At 38.9% G+C, this 22,662-nt stretch overlaps 1 protein-coding gene across 8 annotated transcripts in view; it reads right to left on the bottom strand.

Annotated features, from left to right (window-relative positions):
* Positions 1–237: 237 nt before the first annotated feature.
* PTPDC1 (protein tyrosine phosphatase domain containing 1) overlaps positions 238–22,662 on the bottom strand; it is a 73,530-nt gene continuing 51,105 nt past the window's right edge. For 7 of the 8 annotated variants that reach the window (XM_055579095.1, XM_055579097.1, XM_055579098.1 and 4 more), the window contains 8 exons: positions 16,434–16,605; positions 14,305–14,385; positions 13,958–14,076; positions 12,660–12,797; positions 9,704–10,959; positions 6,696–6,881; positions 4,465–4,575; positions 238–2,159 (listed from right to left, as the gene is read on the bottom strand). In XM_055579095.1, coding sequence (XP_055435070.1) covers positions 2,043–2,159; positions 4,465–4,575; positions 6,696–6,881; positions 9,704–10,959; positions 12,660–12,797; positions 13,958–14,076; positions 14,305–14,385; positions 16,434–16,605 — 2,180 coding nt within the window. In that variant the 3' untranslated portion in view covers positions 238–2,042. Of the gene's footprint in view, positions 2,160–4,464; positions 4,576–6,695; positions 6,882–9,703; positions 10,960–12,659; positions 12,798–13,957; positions 14,077–14,304; positions 14,386–16,433; positions 16,606–17,090; positions 17,799–22,662 lie in introns of those variants that run through there. The other variant, XM_055579091.1, reaches the window with a different exon arrangement.

The following is a 22,662-nucleotide window of genomic DNA, read 5'->3' as shown; positions in this document are numbered from 1 at the left end:
GAATCCTGCTGACCTTGAGATTTTCCTCCCATATTTCTCTTAGAATCCTCCTATCTGCCTGTCTCCATCCCTTGGTCATTCTGAACCAACAGAGTCGGGGCTGACTAGAGCCTGGCCAGCTGACTACTCAGTCTGCAACTCAGACTGCTCACTAGGAAATCCTAATCACAAAGCCAAATCTTTAACATCAGGATCTCAAGAGCACTAAGCTAAAGAAGTACAAGACAAAGATCATGTGCTTTTTTCCCCCACTTTTATTCAAATAAATACAAAACCTGTATACAACTTGATTAATCACACCATCTCTCTTTCTCAGACTGGTGCACTTAGATTTTAGACAGGCACTGCTGTGGTCACAGCATGGCTGTTCAGGATTTATTCTCTAATCTGAAATGATCATTTCAGATGCACAGGCCAAGAGTCACTTGTCAAATGAGCCATGGTGGCACCTGTCCATTTGAGATCGACAAACATGAGGATAAATATCTTTTTAGGTATAAAATATATATCTTTATAATGTACCTTTGGATAAATGTAATTGTTTTCTCCCTGTCTTTCCTAGATCAGGCACTTGAAAATGAGAAATTTCAGGAATGGGCAAACCAGTTCACTAAAATTCACTTGATTTGATTTCCTAAAAATTCAAACAGTATGGCATTTGCCACTAGAGTTAGTAAGACCAATAATGACAGACATTTTTGATGTGCTAGAGTTGATTCAGAAATGTACAAGTTGGAGAAATTTCATTTCTTGTAAATTAGTTACTCTCTCTGAAATTCTGTCTTTAAGATTAAGTAGTAGCTTTAGTTTGAAACTGGTTTAATATCACTTTTATTGGGAAAAAAAGAGAGGCTTGGCCTCTTGTGCCCCACATATTCACTTAAATATTATTTAATGGCTTTGATTACTGATAGTTTGGTTTATAAGGAACTAAATAATTTAGGCAATTACTTCCTCTTATCTAAAACCTGTAGGGTGAATGCAACCTACAATGAGTCAAATTCAATTTAAACATCTAAATTCTCACAGAAAAGCAACCAAAGATAAAGCCCTGAGGCAACTGGGTCTATGAAACAGTCGACTTAGGACGTGTGGGCTGGGGCTCATGCTATCACAACATCAGCATGAACAGAACTGCCTCTGGGGAGTGGCTGTGGCTGTGGCGCCCGCCCCTGTAGGACAGTTCTGCTGGAGTCCTGCAGCTTCCTGCACTGCTTGTCACCGATCCTACTTTCTCTGTAAAGATGCTGCTCAGCTCGGCAACAGCCCAGGAGAGTGGGAATAAGGCTTGATGTGTTAAGAACTGTTCCTTCCGCCTGTGACAGCAGAGGTCAGTGAGGTTGTCAGGAAGCCTGACAAAGAGCAAGCCTATTTCCCACAGTAAAAAGTCCCAAACACTGTACTGTCAATCCTTTAACGTAAAACTAAAACACTCACAAAAATAATACATTTGAGACTCTTTGCCACATTTGTAAAAAGAAAAAACAAAAAAATCAAAAAATGTAAAAAAATCCTTTAAAATGGTGTAACAATAGCCTTCTTATAACAAATATCTTACAGTTTAAGACACTTGGTGACTTCCTTAAGGTCATGTATCAGGGCATACACAGTAAAGTTTTACTATTAAAATTATTTGGTAAACAGATAATTCCATCAATAAAGAGAAGAGCTCCAACAATAAAATAATTGTTTTGGAAAGAAGAGTTACAACTTTTTCCAAAATGTCAAAAAAGAACAAGGATGTAAACACCACATTCTTAAAATATTAATACAACAATATTAACTCAGTTAAATAAATACATAAATAAAAGAAGTGGCACTGACTTTATGGCAATTTTTTAACATAAAAATGTAACTGAAGGATATTTTAAAATAAATAATTGCTCCAAACAGGAACAAGCATTTCTGAGCACAAACCGAGAGCATCTGAAATAAAGTGCTATGAAACGAAGCAGTTCCACACTTCAATTTGTTCAGCTATGAGCAGAAATGCCACCCAGATCTTCAAGTCTGAAACAGTCATGAAGGGAAAGTCAGCGTCACTAAATGCCAGGCTCAGGGTTATCTTTTGTCATTTTTCTTTTTTCTTCCAGTGTGTGCTTAAATATTTTCTTCAGGGTGTTGTAGACTATTGGTCCATTTTCAGAATCAAAATTAACCTAGTGAAAAAGAAAATTTATATTCAGTATACTATAACAAGAATTCAGGATACTATAACCAGTCTTTATTCTGGGAGAAAAGAAAGGGGGTGGAGAAAAACAAAGACTTACAAACAAAATTACATACAATTTTATAAGGACACACAATACAGTTCACATATTAGTTTAAATTAAAGTAGTATATTAGAACTGCCAATTATGTCAATACTAAACTTACGAATGAAAACTAAAACAATTAAATCTAGTGCCTGGATAGCTACTGTACTCCTGAAGCAAGCCAACAGTGAGTGTGATGGGGGTTTTGAATCCAGAGACTAATCATGGCTGGCCTAAGGGAAAAGTCTCCTTATTAAAACAGTGCACACCAGGTTAAGTGTTGCACTGAGGTGACCTGAATAGGAAGCCTAGCTCTCTGTAAGCAATTGTAGCCTCGGGTCATATCTAACCTTTCTGTAAAATGGAGATCACAACATCCATCTCCTTAGGATTTCCGTGAGTACAAAATAGGAAAATCTATCACGGGCGTGACACATGTAAAAACCTCTCTGTAAAAGTTAATTTCCTTTCCCATTGGTGGGAAGGCACCATGTACACATATTGGGATTGCTTATCCAAGCTCACTGTATTGCAGGGTTGCAATGACATTAGGACAGAGACCCAGGGCAATCACCACACCTCCACCCTACTCCCACTGCCAAATGTACAACCCCTTAGGAAAAGATCAGGACTCCTTGACCAGTGATCCCTTCCCTTCTGGAGGGAGACAGGAAGGCTGTTCCCTCCAGGGGGGCTGGGAAGGGTCTCACACAACTTTGGACACTGGCAGAAGACATGACAGTGTTGAGTCAAACAACTTTATGACTCAAGGCAGCACACGCTCCATAATCACATGGGCTCCCTTGCCTTCCAAGCCCCCTGGGGATGATGCAGGGGGACACAAGTGGAGGCCACACAAGCAAGGAGTCTGCCTCACTGCTGAGGAACTCCCCAGTGTCTGATGAGGGAGCTGTGCCAAGGCTGCTAAGCTGTGGCCTGAAGGAAATCTCATCTATTACACTGGAAGCAGATGCTACACAGATTTCCTTCACGAGCTAGTCTGGAATAAAAGCCATCAGGGCCTCTATTCCTAAGACTGTACTCAAGGGGAAAGACCCAAGAACAGTCTTCTAACATTTTTATAGACAGATTTGGAACAACCAATATATTTAACTTTTCATTAGTATTGCTGTAAAAGGTCAATAGAAGTTGTAAAGAATTTCTACTGCTTTCAGGGAGACCAGTATTAAGGACTTATTTTTAATTAAATTCAGAAATTTAACTTTATCTTAATCATTGTTTTGTCTATCCTATCTGAAAAACTTAATAATATTAGTAATGGCCTGAACTGCATACTTTTGTTACACACCAAACCACAACCCTCCCCACAGAGCAGGTAATCTCTGGGTCTATGAAAACATAAACACAGTTGTAAAAGATCACATAATTTGGTTTTGATGTGCTAACTCTGGAAATAGTCACAAAGAGACTGACTGAGAGGATGCAAAGTGGTTAGTGCTGTAAAGCTCTAGATGAAGAAAAAAGCTCTGGATGAGGAACAAAGAAATCTGTAAGAAGGACATCACTTTGGAAAGAGTGGATGGGGAAAGAGATTGGTAAATGAATACAAATAACAATTGCTATTAATATAAATGTTTGCCAAAGATGCTGTCATCAAAAAACAGGGTTCTTTGTTTAATGATATTTTGGTATCACATACAAGAAACACAAAACAAATTAGCTGAGAGGAACCTTTTCTCTTGGCACAAAATCTGGCATCTTTCTTCAGTCAGGAAAGACTGCTGCAGGACAAAAGGATGTGCATGTAAAGGAAACTTTGCTTAGGATCTGCCAACCAGACATGGTACTGAACTGCCAAAGCTGCATGTTAAATTCTCAATAGGCAGTTTCTTGTTCAGACCCAAAGTAGAACTGGCTCAAGAAGAAAAGATTCTCTCCTAGGGTTAGAATTCTACTAGGCACATGATTTAAAAATATTTCCTCAACACTTAATTGTTTCTCTCTACATAAAAGTTCTTTGTTTCAAAGTTTTCCTTCAAAAAACCCAGGTTCAGCCTTTTCTTATATCATTGTTAGGAAACTGGTATTTTTTAGCCAAAAGTCTGTAACTTTCATGAAATGTCAAACATATTTCCACTAAAGGGAAACATGGCCAAAAGTTTTATTTTAGAGAAGAATGACAACCTCTGGATTCTGATTTACTAAGATTATGCTGTGGTCTGAAGTGGGAAGGAGGAGTGCAACCTACCTTAGTGAAAGCTTTAATGGCGCGGGCAAGAACAGCTTCCTCCACGTCTGCAGGAATCGTCTGCAGGCTCGCTATGCAATGCAACACGCAAAGAATAGTTTGTTGCTGGCCCTGTTTTGCAGAAATCGAAATCAAACAAGTTGTCTGAAAAATGCCTCAAGAAATAAACTCAAAACAACTGCTGAGCCAAGAACTGGTTTGCAATCAAGTATTCACTACCTCAAATACTAAACTATCTACCAGGGGCTCTACCAATGTTTACTGTTACATGTTACTCTGAACAGCTTTCAGGAGATAATATCAAAGCTGGTTATTTATTACACAAAATATACTTGAATCTGAAGATAAGTGCAATTTTTAATCAAAGGCCTTCCATGCAGTTTACTGAAGATGATTCATTCTTGCTGTTTCTAGACACAGTCACTCAGTGTCTGGCACCTCAAGCAGTATGTGTACTAGACAGCTTAGTACTCAGCACCCAGTGCCTTCATCATGTCTTGCCAGTGGCAGACAATACTGAATGGGGAAGGACAGAAGAAGAAAGACCACTACAGCCCTCCAGGAACATGCTAAAGCATAAGGGGAAAGGTCCCTGAAGAATGTGTCCCCAGCTTAACTCCTAAGGGTTGTTTCCTTTGGAGAAGCAAAGGAGAAACCCTATCACTGGAGCAATTTGCATCCAACACACCCTGTCCACTGAGTCACTAATTTTACTTCTGAAAATCTACTCCAAGGACATAATCTGAAATGCAGAAAAACATGCAATCACAAATTATCATTACGATCTGTATCAAAACTCTAAATAATGTAAACACCCTGCATGTGAGGACTGGAGTGAATAATGTGGAAATAGCACAATGAGACAGAAAAGTACAGGACTTTGGTGCCAGAGTTTGTATCTTGCTCTGACACAGGCTGCATGCTGTGGGCAGACTGCTTCACATTCCCTCTTCTGAAAAGTCGGGCCTCTACCTCTCTGAGCAATGGAGATGAACAAAGGTGAAAACAGAAATTATGACCTAGCAAGGGCCTGGCCCACTGCCACCCAATCAGTGAAAGTTAACTGCCTTCCTTATCCCTGCTCTGGATCCATCTGTCATTCAAATGCTCATGGGCATCGCACAACTGTGCACAAATGCCGGTGTGTATCTCTGTGTGTCTATATTAAGCAGTAGTTAGTAGCAGAAGATTTGGAAGCAATGAAATGTTTATACCACAGCATAGCAGATTACTCAAGGCTGATTATGAGGTAACATTGTTTCCTAAAACAAAACAAATCCTATTTATAGATGAAAATTTACTATCTCTACACCGTTAAAAATATTAAATTGTATAAAAGAATCTACAATGAAAAGTCTCTCTTGCTTTCTAGATCTACTGACTCCTATTACTATTCTCTAAAGGCAACCATTATTATCAGTTCCTTATTTTTCCTTCTATATTTTATATATACAAAATTATACACATAAATGTATATGTGACACACCCTTTTTAAAGACATACAAATGATTGTATATTCCAACCCACTTCAGTTAGTCACATTATATGCTCATAGTAAATAAGTAGAAACAAACACCTGAAAATGAGAAAGTGATTAGTTATAGCATATCTCATGTTAGAGCATTATCTACCCATTTAAGTTTACATTTATGAAAAACACATGGAAAAACATCCATATTATAATTTTGAGCAAAAATGAAGTATAACATTTTATGTGAAATAATTTTTACCAAGTTAACGTATGTGTTGATAAGACTGAAAGAAAAAAACTTGAAAATGTTTCAATGAAAATGTTTAAAGTAGCTCTCCTGACTCATTTGATGTTGGGAAAGATTGAAGGCAGGAGGAGAAGGGGACGACAGAGGATGAGATGGCTGGATGGCATCACCGACTCAATGGACATGAGTTTGGGTGAACTCCGGGAGTTGGTAATGGACAGGGAGGCCTGGCATGCTCCAGTTCATGGGGTCACAAAGAGTCTGACACGACTGAGCGACTGAAATGAACTGAACTGAACCTGGGGTTATGGGTATTTTCCCGTTTTACTTTAGTATCTTCTGAATGTTTATATTGGGGATGCATTTCTTCCCTTACCTTGGAAAATTTTAAATTAGACCTCAATATGGAATTCTGTGTGAGTCCTCTTTTTTTTTTTAATGGTTATTTTTAGTGTGTAAAACTTGTACTGAGGGCCTCAGTTAACTTCATCAACTGTTCAACAGCTATTTTACCTTTTCTAATAAGAACAGTGCTTCCGAGGCAACTGCACATCTGTCAACCAACATGTCCATGTCCTCTTTGGTTATCACAGGCTCCTTTAGCTGCTCCACCCAAGACCACATCAAACTGCACAGGATGAAAGGATCCTTTTCGCCACATATTCTTTCCCAAGCTCCGTCTCGGGAATTTAGTTCTTTCTAAAAAGGGAAGGAGAAAGAAAAAGAAAGAGAAAGGAGAGTGGACAGGACAAGAGAGGAGGGAAAGGTACAGAGAGAGAGAGACAAAGCGAGGGAGAGGAGGGCAGGGAGGCATGCTGTGATATCTGATGAGCCCTAGGCTCTCCAGGAGAGTGAAGCCTCAGGCTCTGAGGTGGGGACTGGAACCCCTCCCAGTGGTCCCACTTTCACTCAGTACCCTGGGCTAAGACATTTGATTTCTCTAAGCCTCAGTTTCCCTTTGTGAAATTCATCCCCACCCCACTGGTGGGCTGAATAAACTGAGAGGGCTGTTAAAGCTCCTGATACTGAGAAGGCTTAGTTAACCCGAGTTCTCCATTTCATTCAGAAACTACAGAAACAATTCAAGAAGGAAACTTTCTTTTCAGGCTCCTTAGAACAAAACAAGTATTTACTGCAAGGAAGTTGAATGGTAAATGAAAAAGTATAAAAGTGCCAAAAAGTTAATAAATGTGGTATATATAACCTATTTCTTTCAAATTCCTTTTTATAATCCCATGTAAAATTTAACAAGTCCTGCATTCTGAATCTGATAGGGTAAAACAACTAGGAAGTTTTGCCAATACTTCAAATGCCTGGAGATAATTTAAGGAGATTTTAAAACTTTACCTCACAGAGAGTAGGGGGGAAAGTAAGGTAACTATTTTTAATTTTGAGAGGGTTCAGATTTATGTTTTAATAAATAAAATACATGTTTGCAATAGTAATAAGCAGAATAATTACCACCATTCATTCATTCACCCAATCTAATATTCATAGAAAACTTGTAGTATGACAGGAATGATGACACAAGACTTTTCTCTGCTTCTTATAGCAACCCAGCATGGAGGTCCCCTTTACTGATGAATGTACTGGGGGGCTCATGAAAGAAGAAGTAACTTTCCCAGGAGCCCAAACTAAGAGAGCACATTCCCGACCCAGATCTGCTCTACCCCAGTCTCTGATGTTTTTCTCATGCTATCAAGGTCCTCCAGCACTGGTTTCTCTTTATTTTCTCATAAATAAGCCCAAACTTTTAGTTACGCATAGTCCTTCATATCTTGTAGATCATGTACATAGCAGAGTAGCTTTTATTCAATTTTATGTTATTGCAGAAACGACATGACTCACAGACCCTCTTAGTAAAATGACCATTACATCATTGCTGTTTTCTGAAAATTTCCAATGGGGCTAGGAAAAACATCAGGGATGATGTAAAGTATTAAACACATGAACTATCCTGGCTCTGCTACATTCAGACCACGTGACCTCAAGCACATCCCTTGACCTCTGTGAGTTTTCCCACCTGTGATACTTACTTCGTAAGTACTGAAAGATTAACAAAGAATTTGTAAATAGTATCATCTGTCTCACAGGATTACTGTGAAAATCACATGAAACAATGTGAAAGGGCCTTAGGGGTGCAGAGAATTCAACTGATTTTCTTTATTACGGAAAGACCCACAATAAAATCCAGAAAGGAAAAAAGGCAAACCTATCCAAAGGATAGAGTTGTATCTACATCTAGAAAATGCTTTTGTATATATTATGTGTTCAAACAGTTTGGTCATGTGGGGCAGACCCACGATGGGGTGGTGAGCTGTCGAGCCTGAAACTGGAGGTCCTGCCGCTAGCTACTGTAGCTCAGTTATGTGGAGGAGACCTGCCCTCTGAGTGGAATGCTTGTTCAGCTTGGAGTACAAAATAAAGAAAATATTTCATGTTGGAAGACAGCAATACATTTAACTACTGATTAAGCAAAACACTACAATTCTGATGAAAAAATCGTGCGTGAAAGTGCTCTCCTCCTGTCAAACAGTTGTGAGTGAAGGCAGGCTCCATGCCTCCTCTTCTTGCCTCTGCATCTGGAAGGCCTGACCTCCTGGGAAGTGTACACACCTTGCTTGATTAGTGGTAGGAGATGGAAAAGCAGCTACAAATAATTCATGGTACATTATGGGCTAACAAGCCAATATCACTGAGCCAGGCCTCCCCAGGTCAGCCCCACATTTGGGCAGTTTACCATAACTAGGTTTATAAGGCCTGTCTTCTCTCTAATCAGCTGCTCATTCTAGGCAGAGAGCATGATTTAAGACTGCTCGCTCATGAAAGTACAACACAAAACAATGTTAAAGTTTAAAATGTCATATTCTAATTTAAGTAAAAGCCAAGAAATAGAACTCAGGGACTCAATCTCAGATAAAACCAGTGGACAAAGGGGCTCTGTGGCCACTCCCATTTGCTTTCTGGAATCCAACACCTGCCTTGTTTGGGTGGGCTGGGGAGGGATTGCTGAGCAGTCAGCATTCATCACTCATCCTTCTGTCCTTACTTGATACTTGGGTTAATGAGCTTTGGGAAAGAATTGTCTCTATTTCATTTTATCTCTCAGCTCGGGGTTCTCAAAGTGTGGTTTCCTGCTAGGGCTCAGGTTATAGATGCTTCAGGTCAGTTCCTACAGTTGTCTATCCATCTGGCCATCAGTCCCACAGGCCCAGCAAGGAAGAAGGAAACTATGGTCATCAATCACTACCACTGCCATGTTCAGTCAAGCACCCTGACGAGTGCTAAGCAGTAAGTGCTTTCTTTCACAGAGACTGAAATGAACCTATACAAGAGACCTGTGTCTGTTATTTCAATGACAGCAATTTGGTATTACAGTTGAGTAACTTGACGTTCAAAGGTTATGTATTATACCAACATGTCTTCAAATTCCTGAAAACAAATGAACTTGGGAAAGTGTATTACTTTTGCTCTGACAAAAATATTTCCTACTCATAAATAATTGAATGAAATTCAAATACCTGCCACATTTCTACCTTCTTTTTCACTTCCTCCTTTTCTGCAATCTCATTTAAATTTGCCAGGGCTTTGGCTGCCAGTATTCTCCTTGCTTCAACACTCAACTCAGACTGTAAAGGCATATGTGCAGCAACTTCAGACAGGTATTTGCTGTTCTGAGTTTCATTCCCCAAGAACTGTGCTTTGGGACTGGACCCATAGTCCACAGGGCGGCGGCAAGTCTCACCATCCTCTGCAACAGAGCTTGGGCCACAACCACCATGACTTTCACACTCACAGTGGTATACTTTCTGTTGAGAACAGTTTGGTCCCTTAGGAATATTTGCAAAGTTTGGTGCGACTGGTTCCCCAGGGTTGTATGAATCTGAAATTCCTGAAGAGAAGGTTCTACTTCGCTGTACTTCCTTTGGAATGCTCGTCCTATGGAAAATTGATGACCCATCATCTTTGAGTCCCTCTGGGACTCCAAATTTAGTGTGATTCCAGAAAGAAAATGTATTGCGGACCAGCGTTTCCTTATTTAAATCTAGCTGTGGAGACTGTGGGGAGTAACAATGGCTTATGTGCTTCTGCTGCCTGGGATTATGGCAAAGCAAGGCTTGGGCAGGCACCGTCCACGGAGTCCTCCCTTGCTCCAGAAGCGACTCGGCCCTTTTTAAATCTGAGTCACTGTAGCTGAGCTGCCTTTTCAGATGAGCCAGGGGCTGAAGACACTCGACATTCCGCCTCTTCCAAAGAGGGTCCAACTCCTGCTCACTGGAAAGAACCGCATCCTGATTCTCAAAATCCATCACTACTGCATTGGGGGTGAAAGAGTCTGATGCATCACTGTCATGTCTCAGTAACTCCTTATCCAGCTGCCTTGTGATCATCTCAGAAACAGTTTTTTCGATTTCAGCTGAGAGGCCAGGTATGTCTGCCACTTCTTCTGTCACCACTGGCCTGTTCTCAGCTAAGTCCAGCAGCAATTTGCAAACAAGGTGGATAATTTTTGGTATGTGTTTCAGAAGTCGTGCCTCATATCCATGAAGCAGATGCCGCTGACGAATGAGATACTGTGCTAAGGTAACAGCATGTGCCTTGGGGTCACAGCAAGAGAATATATTGCGAAGAGGAATCAGAAACTGAGTAAATTCCCTTACACAGAGTAGCTGTCCTCGAGTTTGTATGGAATTAGGTCGCTTTGCCCGAACAAATATAATTGCTTGGTCAGCAGTCATTCTTGTTGCAAAAACTAAGTAACATGCTATTAAAACACCTAAACAGTGAAGAAATGAAGATTGGTATGAGAAAAATTTATATTTTTATTTATACTCTTTGATGATTTTAAAATTTGAATATGTATTAGGAAACCATATGTATAGAGGAACATTTTAAGAACAATGATAACTTTTAAACTTTTGGTACAGGGGTTCACCTATTGACTTGTCTCTGTGGTAACCCTCCCCTTGACTTAGAACCTTGGTCACCTCTGTACCCCAGGGCAAGCACAAGCACTGTCACAGTGAACCTGAGTAGGTGTGGAGTAAGGGAGGACGGCTGTGTGGAGGGCAGTGACTGAATGAACTGATGACCTGGTTCATTTACCCTCATTATGCCTAACTCCAACATGGAAGGAAGCCAATACTACTTTCTACTCTGAACAGTTCTTAAAAATTTCTATTCAATCACTCCATACATTCTGCTTAGAACTTCCCACCCCTTTCAGCTTTGACATCAATTGGTGGCACATTCCAGACCTGCTTTTTCCCACTTGGGTATTTTTATCTTTGGTGACTATTCATTTTCACAATCTATTTTCTCTCTTGAAGTTTCTTCTTTAAGACTAAACTAATGCCTAAACTAATATATATTTTCCTCCAGACCACAGATACTTTTCTATAAGTACTTAATATTAAAGAAGACCACATTAACAGTGTAAAAACTATGTACTATCATTAACACTAAACTGAAATGAATAATAAAAAGGTGATAAATTAATTTAAATACAATAGTTAATTAACATCAAAAGGCAAATCAAAAGATATCTGTGTGATTCACAAAGTTTCTGAATCTCATTACATGTGAAAATCAGAACCTCTGAAAAATGCCTGTTTTCCTAGTATGAGGTAAGGTCCAACATATCTTTCTCACTAGGATAAGGCAGTTCTTTAGGGTAAGCATGATATATCTGCAGAACTATCACATGGAATCCCTAGAACAATAAGATCTTGGCTCAACCATGAGAGCTGACAATCTGGAGCAGAACTATGTCCCCATCTGAAGACGCTCCCCAGTAAGTGGGAAGGCCAGTGGTAAGTGCATGGGTACATTGTAAACAGAGTCAAACTCTGGTGTCTGGTTGGATTAGATGACCAAGGAAGATTCCATCCTTTTTGTGCCCTGGTTTCGGCATTGCACTGATATTCTGCTGCGTTTTAAAGTAAAATCATTGATTTTTATACAGAATTTAGGCACAGTTAAGACTCTATAAACAAAATCCTTATAGCTGGCTTTAAATCATGGTCCTGTCACTTACTAGATACAGCAAATTAACCTCCTTCAAAACTTACAGTGTTGCTAACAAAAAGATTATTGGATGAAACAATGCTTGCTATTTCCATTATTATTTTGGTTTAGGAAGATAAAATTTTAAAAAGACTTATGTATTAAAAACAAAAGTATTGACTTTTTTCCTTGAAAGAAGAAAATCAGAAAGGTCATTCAGCTAGCTATGGAAACCCACCGATTTCTCAATATGATGCAGTTTTAACTCTAAATCATTCAAAAAATACTCTCATGGATATATGGTCACTGAAACTATCTATTTAAGATATTTCAAGTATCTTTTATTGACTTGTTCCATTTGACTCCAAACCTTTGATAGGAATATGAAAACTATCCTTAAGAACTAGGAAATATTTTTCCTTATATGTTTAAATACACAGAAAGGCAATAAAACCACCCACTAGAATTTACCTGTTCGACCAAGCCCTGCATGACAATGGATAGCTACTTTTCCTTCTTGTAAGGCAAATGTCATCACCTTCACCATATCTAAGATGGTGGTAAGGGACGCTACACCATAATCCTTCCATCCAAAGTTGTAGAAATAAACTGGACAATGAGAAAGAACAAGAAGAAATCAACATGTAGGAGAAATACTTGCAAAGACATTTGAAAAAACTGAGTGAAGTCATGAAAAGTATACAGCTGTAAAACATGCAGATCTCACTAGATGTGTAGACCTAAAATAACAGGCTTTTCCCATTTCCAGTAAATTTACTGTTAGCATTTCTTAAAAAGCATATTCTGTGTTATTTAACTCATTTCCTGCTGAAACTCAGAAATAATTAATGAAAAGCAAGATTATAAATTAAAGTTGATAACCTATGCCAAAATTACTCTACCAAGGAGGGAAAGCATGCAACCTTGTTTAAGCACTGAAACCTGTCTGACTGACTGATAAATGACATGAGGTGGTACATATAGATTTTTCTAACTAGTGGGATAAAAAGCTAGCATGAACTTCAAGTTGTAGAAGTGGCACAGGTTGATCCTTTCCAGCTTGGTGTCAATAACACATGTTCAGTGGATTCTATGCTAAAGCTCCTGTGACTCAGAGCTTCGGGACTTGTCACATACAGAATCCCCGCATCCTACCCACAGGTTAGAGCTATGCGGTAGGTAAAAACACAACTAAGTCCTGGGTTCTAATCCTGTTGCTATGTTTAAGTTGTGTAATCCTGGGCAAGTCAGAACTTCCTCAGTCTGTGTGACCTCATATGTGAAGCACAAAACTATATATATATATATATATATATAGTTAAATGTTCATTTATTTATTTGGCTGTGCTGGGTCTTGGTTGCAGCATGTGGGATCTACTTCCCTGACCAGGGATGGAACCCAGGCCCCCTGCATTGGGAGCACAGTCTTAGCCACTGGACCAACAACTATATTACATGAATGCTTTAAGGATTAAATGAGATGACAGGTCTGACATACTGTTTATGTTAATTATGCAGGTATTATTTCTACAAGGTCTCCTCTCAAGATCTCTCTCACAGGAAAAAAGAAATTCTGTACTTTTTTTACTTTCAACACCAATACTAAATAAGATATTTAAAGACAAAGTTATCTCATCTTCACTTTTCAGAAGCCTTACTACTATGCATGAACTTTGTTTCCATCACCTTTTTAACCTAAGAACTGAGCAGACAAAAGTCTCTGAGTTCTGTCCTTGGTAATGTATGGAGAGGAGGTTGGAAGGACTTACTGCCAGCCTCCATGAAAGCTTCAGGAAGGTATGTGAAGCCACTTTCTTGTTCCAGAGGGTTCCCACAGCTGGCATGCTCACCAGGACGCTGCAGGTTAATGATACTTTTTATGCCGTGGCTTAAAGGAAAAAGAAAAAAATTAGTCATATTGGGGAGGCAGTGTTAATAAAAAATAACCATTTTTGGTATTAATGAACATTAACTACTCTTAAAACTTTATCTTACTTGAAATAAGTTCCTCACATTTCTGTTGGTAAAATGAAAGCACTTTTCTATTTTCAGTCAAAAGCAGTGGAAAAGAAGACATAAGCTGGCTTATTACAGTGTGTTAACATGCAACATTTACCTTCGGAACTGCTCAATGATACAGAACTTCTCCAGGACCTCAGTGGATGGGCGTGCCATGGCCAGGATATTATCAGTGACCCTACAGATGGGAGGAGGGACTGATGAAATGCACAGAACTGAGAAAGCAAGATTTCAAGCCCTTACTTTTTCTATGATTTCAACAATACTGTAAGATAAGAATCTCCTTATACAAATCTGGCTTCAATTCTGTATTATGATTAGGGCTCTAAGAAACCCTCACTTCTTAAACCCCTGGAAACAATTCCAGAACATAATGTATTTATGGGCTCCAGCAAAGTATCTTCAAGGACTTTGATGAGATTCTAGCGGACATGACAGAATAATGGAGAAACCTCAACTGGCAGCAAAATAACATCCTGGATTATTTATCCAGAGGTTACTGACTAAATGAGGAGGGCCGGCTGGGAGGTATTTTTAGTTACATACTTATCTGTACCTCAATTATCTAATGTGTTGAGTGAGGGTAATAATGCCTGCCTCATAGGGTTGGTGTGAGAATTCAATATGATGTGAGTATAAAGTCTTTTAGCATAAATCCTGGCATGTGTTTATGAATAAATGCTGAGTTATTGTAATTTAGAAAAAAAATATCACTTTGGAGTCACTCAGGTCTGGTTTCAAATGCTGGCTTTTCTATTTTCCAGCTGTGCAGCAAATTACTTAGTCTCTCTGGACTTCAATTCCTTATCAATAACATGACACTAACAATGCCTACTTAAAAGGGTTTTATGAGCATAATAATTTGAAAATGTCTAGCACTGTGACTGGCCTGTAACCAAATGGATGTTTACCGAGTGTACAAATGGATAGAGGCCCAGTAAATGGCTGTCATTCTCACTAGGGCTCTAACTTCCCTCTGTTCTGATCAGATTTCCCACCAGTGGTCTGGTGAAAGATACCTAAGACAGACTGTCACAAGTTGTGGGTTACAAGAACCTGAGAGGAGTAACAGAGACATCAGATGAGCAGGTCAGGATTCAGAAAGATACCATCTCTCGTGCCTGGGGCAATATCTAAAAACAGGGAACCACGAAGGTTTGGGATCCCCCAAATTTAATAGCACTTAGTGTAAGATTAGGAGAGATGTAATGTGAAAGCAGCAGAAGTGAAAACAAGATAGTTTAGTCAACAATAAACCAGAAATATTAATGTGACCTTAAGCTGCATTATTATAAATTTATATGTCTGACCACATCTCAGGAGTAGTGTTTGCTTTTTTCATGACACTCTAAAAAAGGTAGTGATGAAGGTAGTGACAGTGGATCCCAGACTATAACACTACACATGTACCCAACACATCCAATATGAAAAAGTACAGGGCTGGAGGTTAGTAAACTGGCTGACAAATACCTAATTTGTAAATGGATTCTTACTTTATAAAATGATTCACCAGCAGAGTTCTTTAAATAGTGAATTCCTCTTAGTGCATTCCAAATATGGTTTTAAATATCAGAATTTTTCAGAGGTATCACTATATCAAAAAAGGTATACTTGACAATTTGCTAGTAATAATAAAAATAGCATGATTCAATAATGAATGAATTACACTTACATACCATAAACAATGAAAGCATTTTACATCATTTACTAAACTGACAACTTATACCACCCTCTACTGAGGCAGACTGGAAGTGTATGTATTTGTATGAAAATGTATCCTTTTATACAGAATACAGTAACAAAATTAAAATGAGGCTAAAGTTCACCTGCATGAAAGTGAAAAACTACCTATATACCTCATAATTTCTCAAATTTATAGCTGAATATTTTAATTGTTTCTAGAAATCTCTGAAATTTAAAATCTATCTAGTTACCAATTCTTTAAGATACTTTACCTACAACATTCTACTTCATTAAAAAAAATAATCCTATAGGGTTGGTTTTATTATTTCCATTTTACAGATGAGGAAACTGTGGTTCAGAGTGCCTGTGAGTAGGCCAGATTGTCAAGAGGGGAAGCCAGGGATGGAAGGTGAGGTCCTCTGACTTAAAAATCCCACATTTCTTCTTCTACTGGCTATTGCCTCTGGCCATCACCTATACCTCCATTTCCTTTTCCTACTTAGCAGTAGGTGGGAGCTATCAAAGACTGACAGAATCACTTACCAGGACGAGTATATCCCTTTAACAGCTTGTTCCTGTTCACTCCAGCGGGCTGCATTTTCATACTTGCAAGCTTTGCCACCACATGCCATAGAACAGGCCACGTGTCCAGGAATAACATGCCGCAAACGCTCTCCAACTTTTGTATATTTTGGCGTTGGACGTCCTGAATTTCCTAGAACATATGAAGAAGGGAAGATTTAAAATCCTACTCTCCAAATGGAACAGGAACAAGGGAAAGAGCTTCCAATTTCTCTCAGGATTGCATATGACAAGTTGGTGCTAAATCCCCTTCATTTTGTCAGGAATAAAACTGTTTCCCTTTCATATAAGTGCACTATCCTTTACTTCAGAAAAGGCCTTTGCACACAAGAATCTCCATATGGGGTACTGGTAATGAAAAGGAAGAAACTGTTACAGCAGATCTTCTACAAAGAAATGAGTTTTACACAAGAACTACATTTTTAATGAAAAAAACATAAAACATTCAAGCATTTTTATCTATTACATGTCTACTGAATCTCTTAGCATAACAGACAATAAAAAGTATAATGTAGAATTCTCAAAATTTTAACAGGTATAAACACAGCATAGCTTCTTCACAATCATTATATTTAAACTCAAAGGTGTGTCAATCTTTAAGAAGAAAAGGAGCTTTACTTTTTCTCTCGGGGCAAGTTGGGTTTCTCTCAGCACAGCTGACAGAGGACATGGCCACCATCACCTGGAGAGAGGACGAGGACAGCACCTTGGCAGCAGAGCTGCGCCGCCCCTGCTGCAGCCGCAGGATAGGGTCGGAGGCAGAGTGGCGACGACCCTCAAAAAAGGAGCTGAGGAATGGCACAGCGGAGAGCCTCCGGGGTGGATCCTGCATGGTGCTGGGTTTCCAGGAGTGAAGAGCTGGAGGCGAGATGTCAGCGCCAGCCTGCTCCATGATGAAGTTACACTGAGATGAGAGCATCACTCTGCGTGATCTAACTGCTGTTCAGGATAGGCTGACTTGTTTCCATAGTGACAAACAAAGAAAGTACTGATTCCCACTCAGATCTGTACAAGCAAAATCCCTTATGAATGGATTGTGTTTTGAACAGATTGTTCAAATATAGGGAAGAATAACATGTATTTTAAATAGATTATACCTAAAATGTGACTTTGCTACTGTTTCTCAAATACCTTCAAAAAGATCTGACTGCTCAGAGAATTCTATCTAAAATATTGTAATGAATTTAGAAAAATGTCTTTATGATGCAAACACACACATTATTAAAATACCTAAATTTTGTTCTTCCTTTCATATCTATTCTCTGAACATTTTGAAAAATATTCTCTTTCTACTCCTCTCCGGAAAAGGGCAGATAAAAAGTTAATTGTAATAAAGTGGGACATATTAGATATCTCTAACATTATTAAAACATATTTTTTCAAAACCAAAAATCCCTCTATTTTTTGTTTAGTTGCTATATCATATCTGACTCTTTCACAATCTCATGGACTATAGCCTGCCAGGCTCCTCTGTCCATGGGATTTCCCAGGCAAGGAGACTGGAGTGCACTGCCATTTCCTTCTCCAGGGAATCTTCCTGACCCAGGGACTGAACTCACATCTCCTGCACTGAAGGTAGACTCTTTATCAGTGGGCCACCTTGGAAGACAAAACCCTCTATTATTTTACAGAACAACTTAAGAAATGCTTGGATAGAAGAAATAAAGACATCTTGAAGGCTGGCATACTAACCAAAAGACATTTATTTTCATATTTCTATTTTCAGAATGTGAAAATCCAATTCTTGGTTATTGGATAGTTACAGCAGTCATAACTACAGCCCTCAAAAACTCAAAAGACATGCTTTTGTGTCTTTTGTTGCTGACTAAGGGGAAAAGAGAAGCTTCAATAATGTCTTGGCAGAGACATAGGAAGAAAATCCACTAAGTATCACATTTTTTAAAGGAACGGGATGAGGGGGAGGTTGCAACTTGAGGATAAAGGATATAAAGAACACAGAAACTGTAACAACCACCCATTGTCCGCCTCCTCTCTTGTTAATGTCAAACTGCAACACCCTCACCCCACCCTGTTGTCTTTTTCTCTCTCTGTTTCTCCAAATGGTATTCTGGCCATGTGCAGATGGAAACAAACTATTATCACAGATAGGGCTCTTTGCTTTGTTATGTTCTATTTTAATAATTAATAATGCTTTAAAACTTGTTCTTTTTAAAACACACCCCCATTTCTCCAAATGGATATGTTTTGTCAAATAAGATACAGCAGCTCAATTTGGTGTCTAAATTCAAGTGTAGCACCCTGCCCCTATCATTTTGTAAACAGCAATGAAAAATAATTTCTTCTAATGTAGTCTATTCAGAAGGCACAGCTTCCACAGTTTGAAAGGAAAGTACAGAGGGTGTGGTGAGGAAGGCATGTTGGAACCTGATGTCAAGAAGTCCTAAATGCTCAAAATAAGGAGTCTGAGTCTGTTATTGGGGAACAGGAGTCTGACTCCAGTTTCTCAGGGGGAAAGACTGCGAAGACAGGGATTGAAGTCAAGGACTGAGGGCCTGCTGGGACAGTGAGTGACAGTAAGTGTGGGAGCAAGATAGTATAGGCATGGACACTGCACTGCATGCCAAGACTTCAAGTCTAAGCGAGCAGCAGCAAGACACTTAAGTCAGTAAATATGGAGTCCATAAGGAGAAGGTGCCAGAGAAAACCCAGCAGGCAATCTCCATCTGAGATGAAATGCATGTGAGGCAGCAACTAGGAGGCCTCAACCAGTGAGCAGGAAATGCCTGATCTGTGCAGCTCTAAGGACATGAGAGTCCAAGTGACTCTGCTCTCAACAGTTCTGAAAATGAGAATGAAATTGATGAGGATAGGACTTGTCTGGACCAAGCCAAGGAAGGGAAGATTTTTGTATCATCTCAGGAATAATTGCTGTGAAATCTTAAGAACTGGGCTGGCCTCAAATAAATATGCAACCACTTAGTGGACTCAGTTACCAGACAGGGACACTGAGTTTGGGCTTTCAGTAAAGTGGAGTTGAAGGCAAACAGGAATCCAAAAGGTGACTGCAGCCCTCCCTCTCAGCATATTCTTGCCTTGCTCACTCACCTGGGGCACTCAGGGGTGCTAGGATACACTGGCACTCTCTGGTGGTGAACTGGAGTGCTCCCTACCTGTGGGCACGACAGACAGGGCAGAGGCCTCCACTTCCCCAAGACATGTCAGAACTGTCAACCTCACTATTGCATGCTCCAAACTATTCCTTGAAAAAATGCCCAATTCATAGCCAAATCCACCTTTAAAAATCAGTTATTTATGCCAAATGACATTACAATAGGGAAGAGTACCTTTCATTCCACCCCTAAACTCATCTTCCTTTCAGTATTTGTCCACAGACACATGGATTTTCTACATATTTGTAGTCATAATTGCAAATAATTTCCCCTGCTTTTTCTAAGGAGCATAGCCAACACCTTCCCATTTTGTTTTAGTCTTCTCATTTTCATTTAGTGGATGCACAAGAATTTGATGCATTATAATTTACCCAGTCATTTTTCAGTTATTGAATATTTAGGCTATTATCAATTACATTGTTTAAAAATAAGGTATTATATATTTTCAGGATTAAAATTTTTTATTTCTATTTTTTCCTTCATTAAACTAGAGATGATATGACTGGTATGCAAGGCTCATATTTTTATTTACTTGAGTCTTTACATGTTTGAACAACTAACTTTATAGAAGCAGAAAGGAGTCATATTTTTTAGCAAATCACAGGTTTTTCCTGAGGTCAGAGAGGAACACAGCATTAAAATAAAAGATCAAGAGATGCTGTCTCTGATAAGCTATTTTGCCAACCTCTGTGACCTCAGAAATCCATACCTCCACATAACCATGTTTTCGTTCACAGAATGTTGCCAAAAAACAATCATGCCATGACTTTAAAGGGATTATCTTTTAATTCATGGAATAAAAGATATTAGAACTTGTACCAAATTAGTACAAGTTGGTCTCTCTTTTGTGTATTATTTTAAAAAAGTTATTTTATTCATTTTGTGGATCAATTTAGTTACTAATACTCACATTTTTTGTTTCACACCTCTGTAAGACTTTGTATTACATCCAAAAACCAATTAAAAATTTTAAATTGGGATGAATCATATAGATTGCTAATGATGAATTGTTCAGATTAACATTTTAATATTTAAATTATCAATAGGAAAAAATGAAGCCTTTTCTTTAAATCAAAGGAGCAACAAGACTACTTAATTTCTAATATTTTTCATGTTTTATATAAAATGGAAGTGTTTTAGAGCAAGAGCAATTTTATGAAGGGCCATATTTTCAATAGACACCTAAAAGCTAAAGAAACTTTTTTCTGACAGCCACAGAGATAGGCTGTTGTTGTTCTTGTTCAGCTGCTCAGTCATGTCCGACTCTTTCCAATCCCACAGACTGCAGCACGCCAAGCTTCTACGTCCTTCACCATCTCCTAGAGCTTGCTCAAACACATGTCCATAGAGTCTCATGTCCATTTAGTCATGTGTCTATGTAGTCTTAGTCCTAAGTCAATAAAGGAGTCATTTCCAGGTACTAGACTAGAACGCTGACTTTTCAGCTTCTTTTTTTCCACTTTTTGTGACAGGAGGCTCATTTCTCACAAGGCAATTAACTATTCAACTGTTCGACAGCTCAAGATGTTTTCTACTGTTGAGTCATAATCCATTCTCTGTAAACACTGGTCCTGGTTCCTCCCTTTGAAAATGAAAGTCGCTCAGTTGTGTCCGACTCTTCGCAACCTCACCGACTATACAGTCCATGGAATTCTCCAGGCCAGAATACTGGAGTGGGTAGCCCATTCCTTCTCTAGGGGATCTTCCCGATCCAGGAATTGAACCAGTGTCTCCTGCATTGCAGGTGGATTCTTTACCAACTGAGCTATCAGGCAAGTTAAAAATGAAAAATAAAGCATCTCTCTGACTTGCAAGGTTTTCAAATATCTGAAGACAGAACTTCTCCAAGACTCCCCCAATTGCAGTCAAATCTTAATTTTTACAAACATTAATAGTCATTGTTTCCAGATCCTTCACTATAATTCAGTTTCTTCAGAGAGCCCCCTAGCCCCTGCCTTCCCTTTACAGATAAACTTCTAAAAAGAAAATTTGACTTCATTTGCTATTTTCATTTGTGACCTGTTTCATTCTTGCTAAGGTCTCTGATGGTCCTTTTTATAGTTTTTGTCTTATTTTTACTGCTTAGCACACATCCAACAGAGTTGAACAATTTAATTTTAAAAATATTTGGAAAGGATTTTACTTTTTGATGCAATCTCAAACTTATAGAAAAGTTTTAAGTATAATACAAAGAATTTTTTTATTGAACCATTTGAGAATAAGCTTCAGATATGCTGCTCTATTATTCTAAATAAGTTAGTGTATATTTCCCATAAAAAATTCTCCAAAATTCCCCCAAATCAGAAAATTATAATTGATATATTATTAGTTGCCCACTATGCCAAAGCCTTTGACTGTGTGGATCACAATAAACTGTGGAAAATTCTGAAAGAGATGGGAATACCAGACCACCTGATCTGCCTCTAGAGAAATTTGTATGCAGGTCAGGAAGCAACAGTTAGAACTGGACATGAACAACAGACTTGTTCCAAATAGGAAAAGGAGTACGTCAAGGCTGTATATTGTCACCCTGCTTATTTAACTTATATGCAGAGTACATAATGAGAAATGCTGGACTTGAAGAAACACAAGCTGGAATCAAGATTGCTGGGAGAAATATCAATAACCTCAGATATGCAGATGACACCACCCTTATGGCAGAAAGTGAAGAGGAACTAAAAAGCCTCTTGATGAAAGTGAAAGTGGACAGTGAAAAAGTTGGCTTAAAGTTCAACATTCAGAAAACGAAGATCATGGCATCTGGTCCCATCACTTCATGGGAAATAGATGGGGAAACAGTGGAAACAGTGTCAGACTTTATTTTTTTGGGCTCCAAAATCACTGCAGATGGTGACTGCAGCCATGCAATTAAAAGACGCTTACTCCTTGGAAGGAAAGTTATGACCAACCTAGACAGCATATTAAAAAGCAGAGACATTACTTTGCCAACAAAGGTTCGTCTAGTCAAGGCTATGGTTTTTCCTGTGGTCATTAATGGATGTGAGAGTTGGACTGTGAAGAAGGCTGAGCACCGAAGAATTGATGCTTTTGAACTGTGG

The sequence above is a fragment of the Bubalus kerabau genome, chromosome 4 (genome assembly GCF_029407905.1).
Source record: "Bubalus kerabau isolate K-KA32 ecotype Philippines breed swamp buffalo chromosome 4, PCC_UOA_SB_1v2, whole genome shotgun sequence".
Taxonomy (NCBI): domain Eukaryota; kingdom Metazoa; phylum Chordata; class Mammalia; order Artiodactyla; family Bovidae; genus Bubalus; species Bubalus kerabau.
Note: the sequence above shows the minus strand (reverse complement) of the source record. Positions and strands in the feature narration are given on the sequence as shown.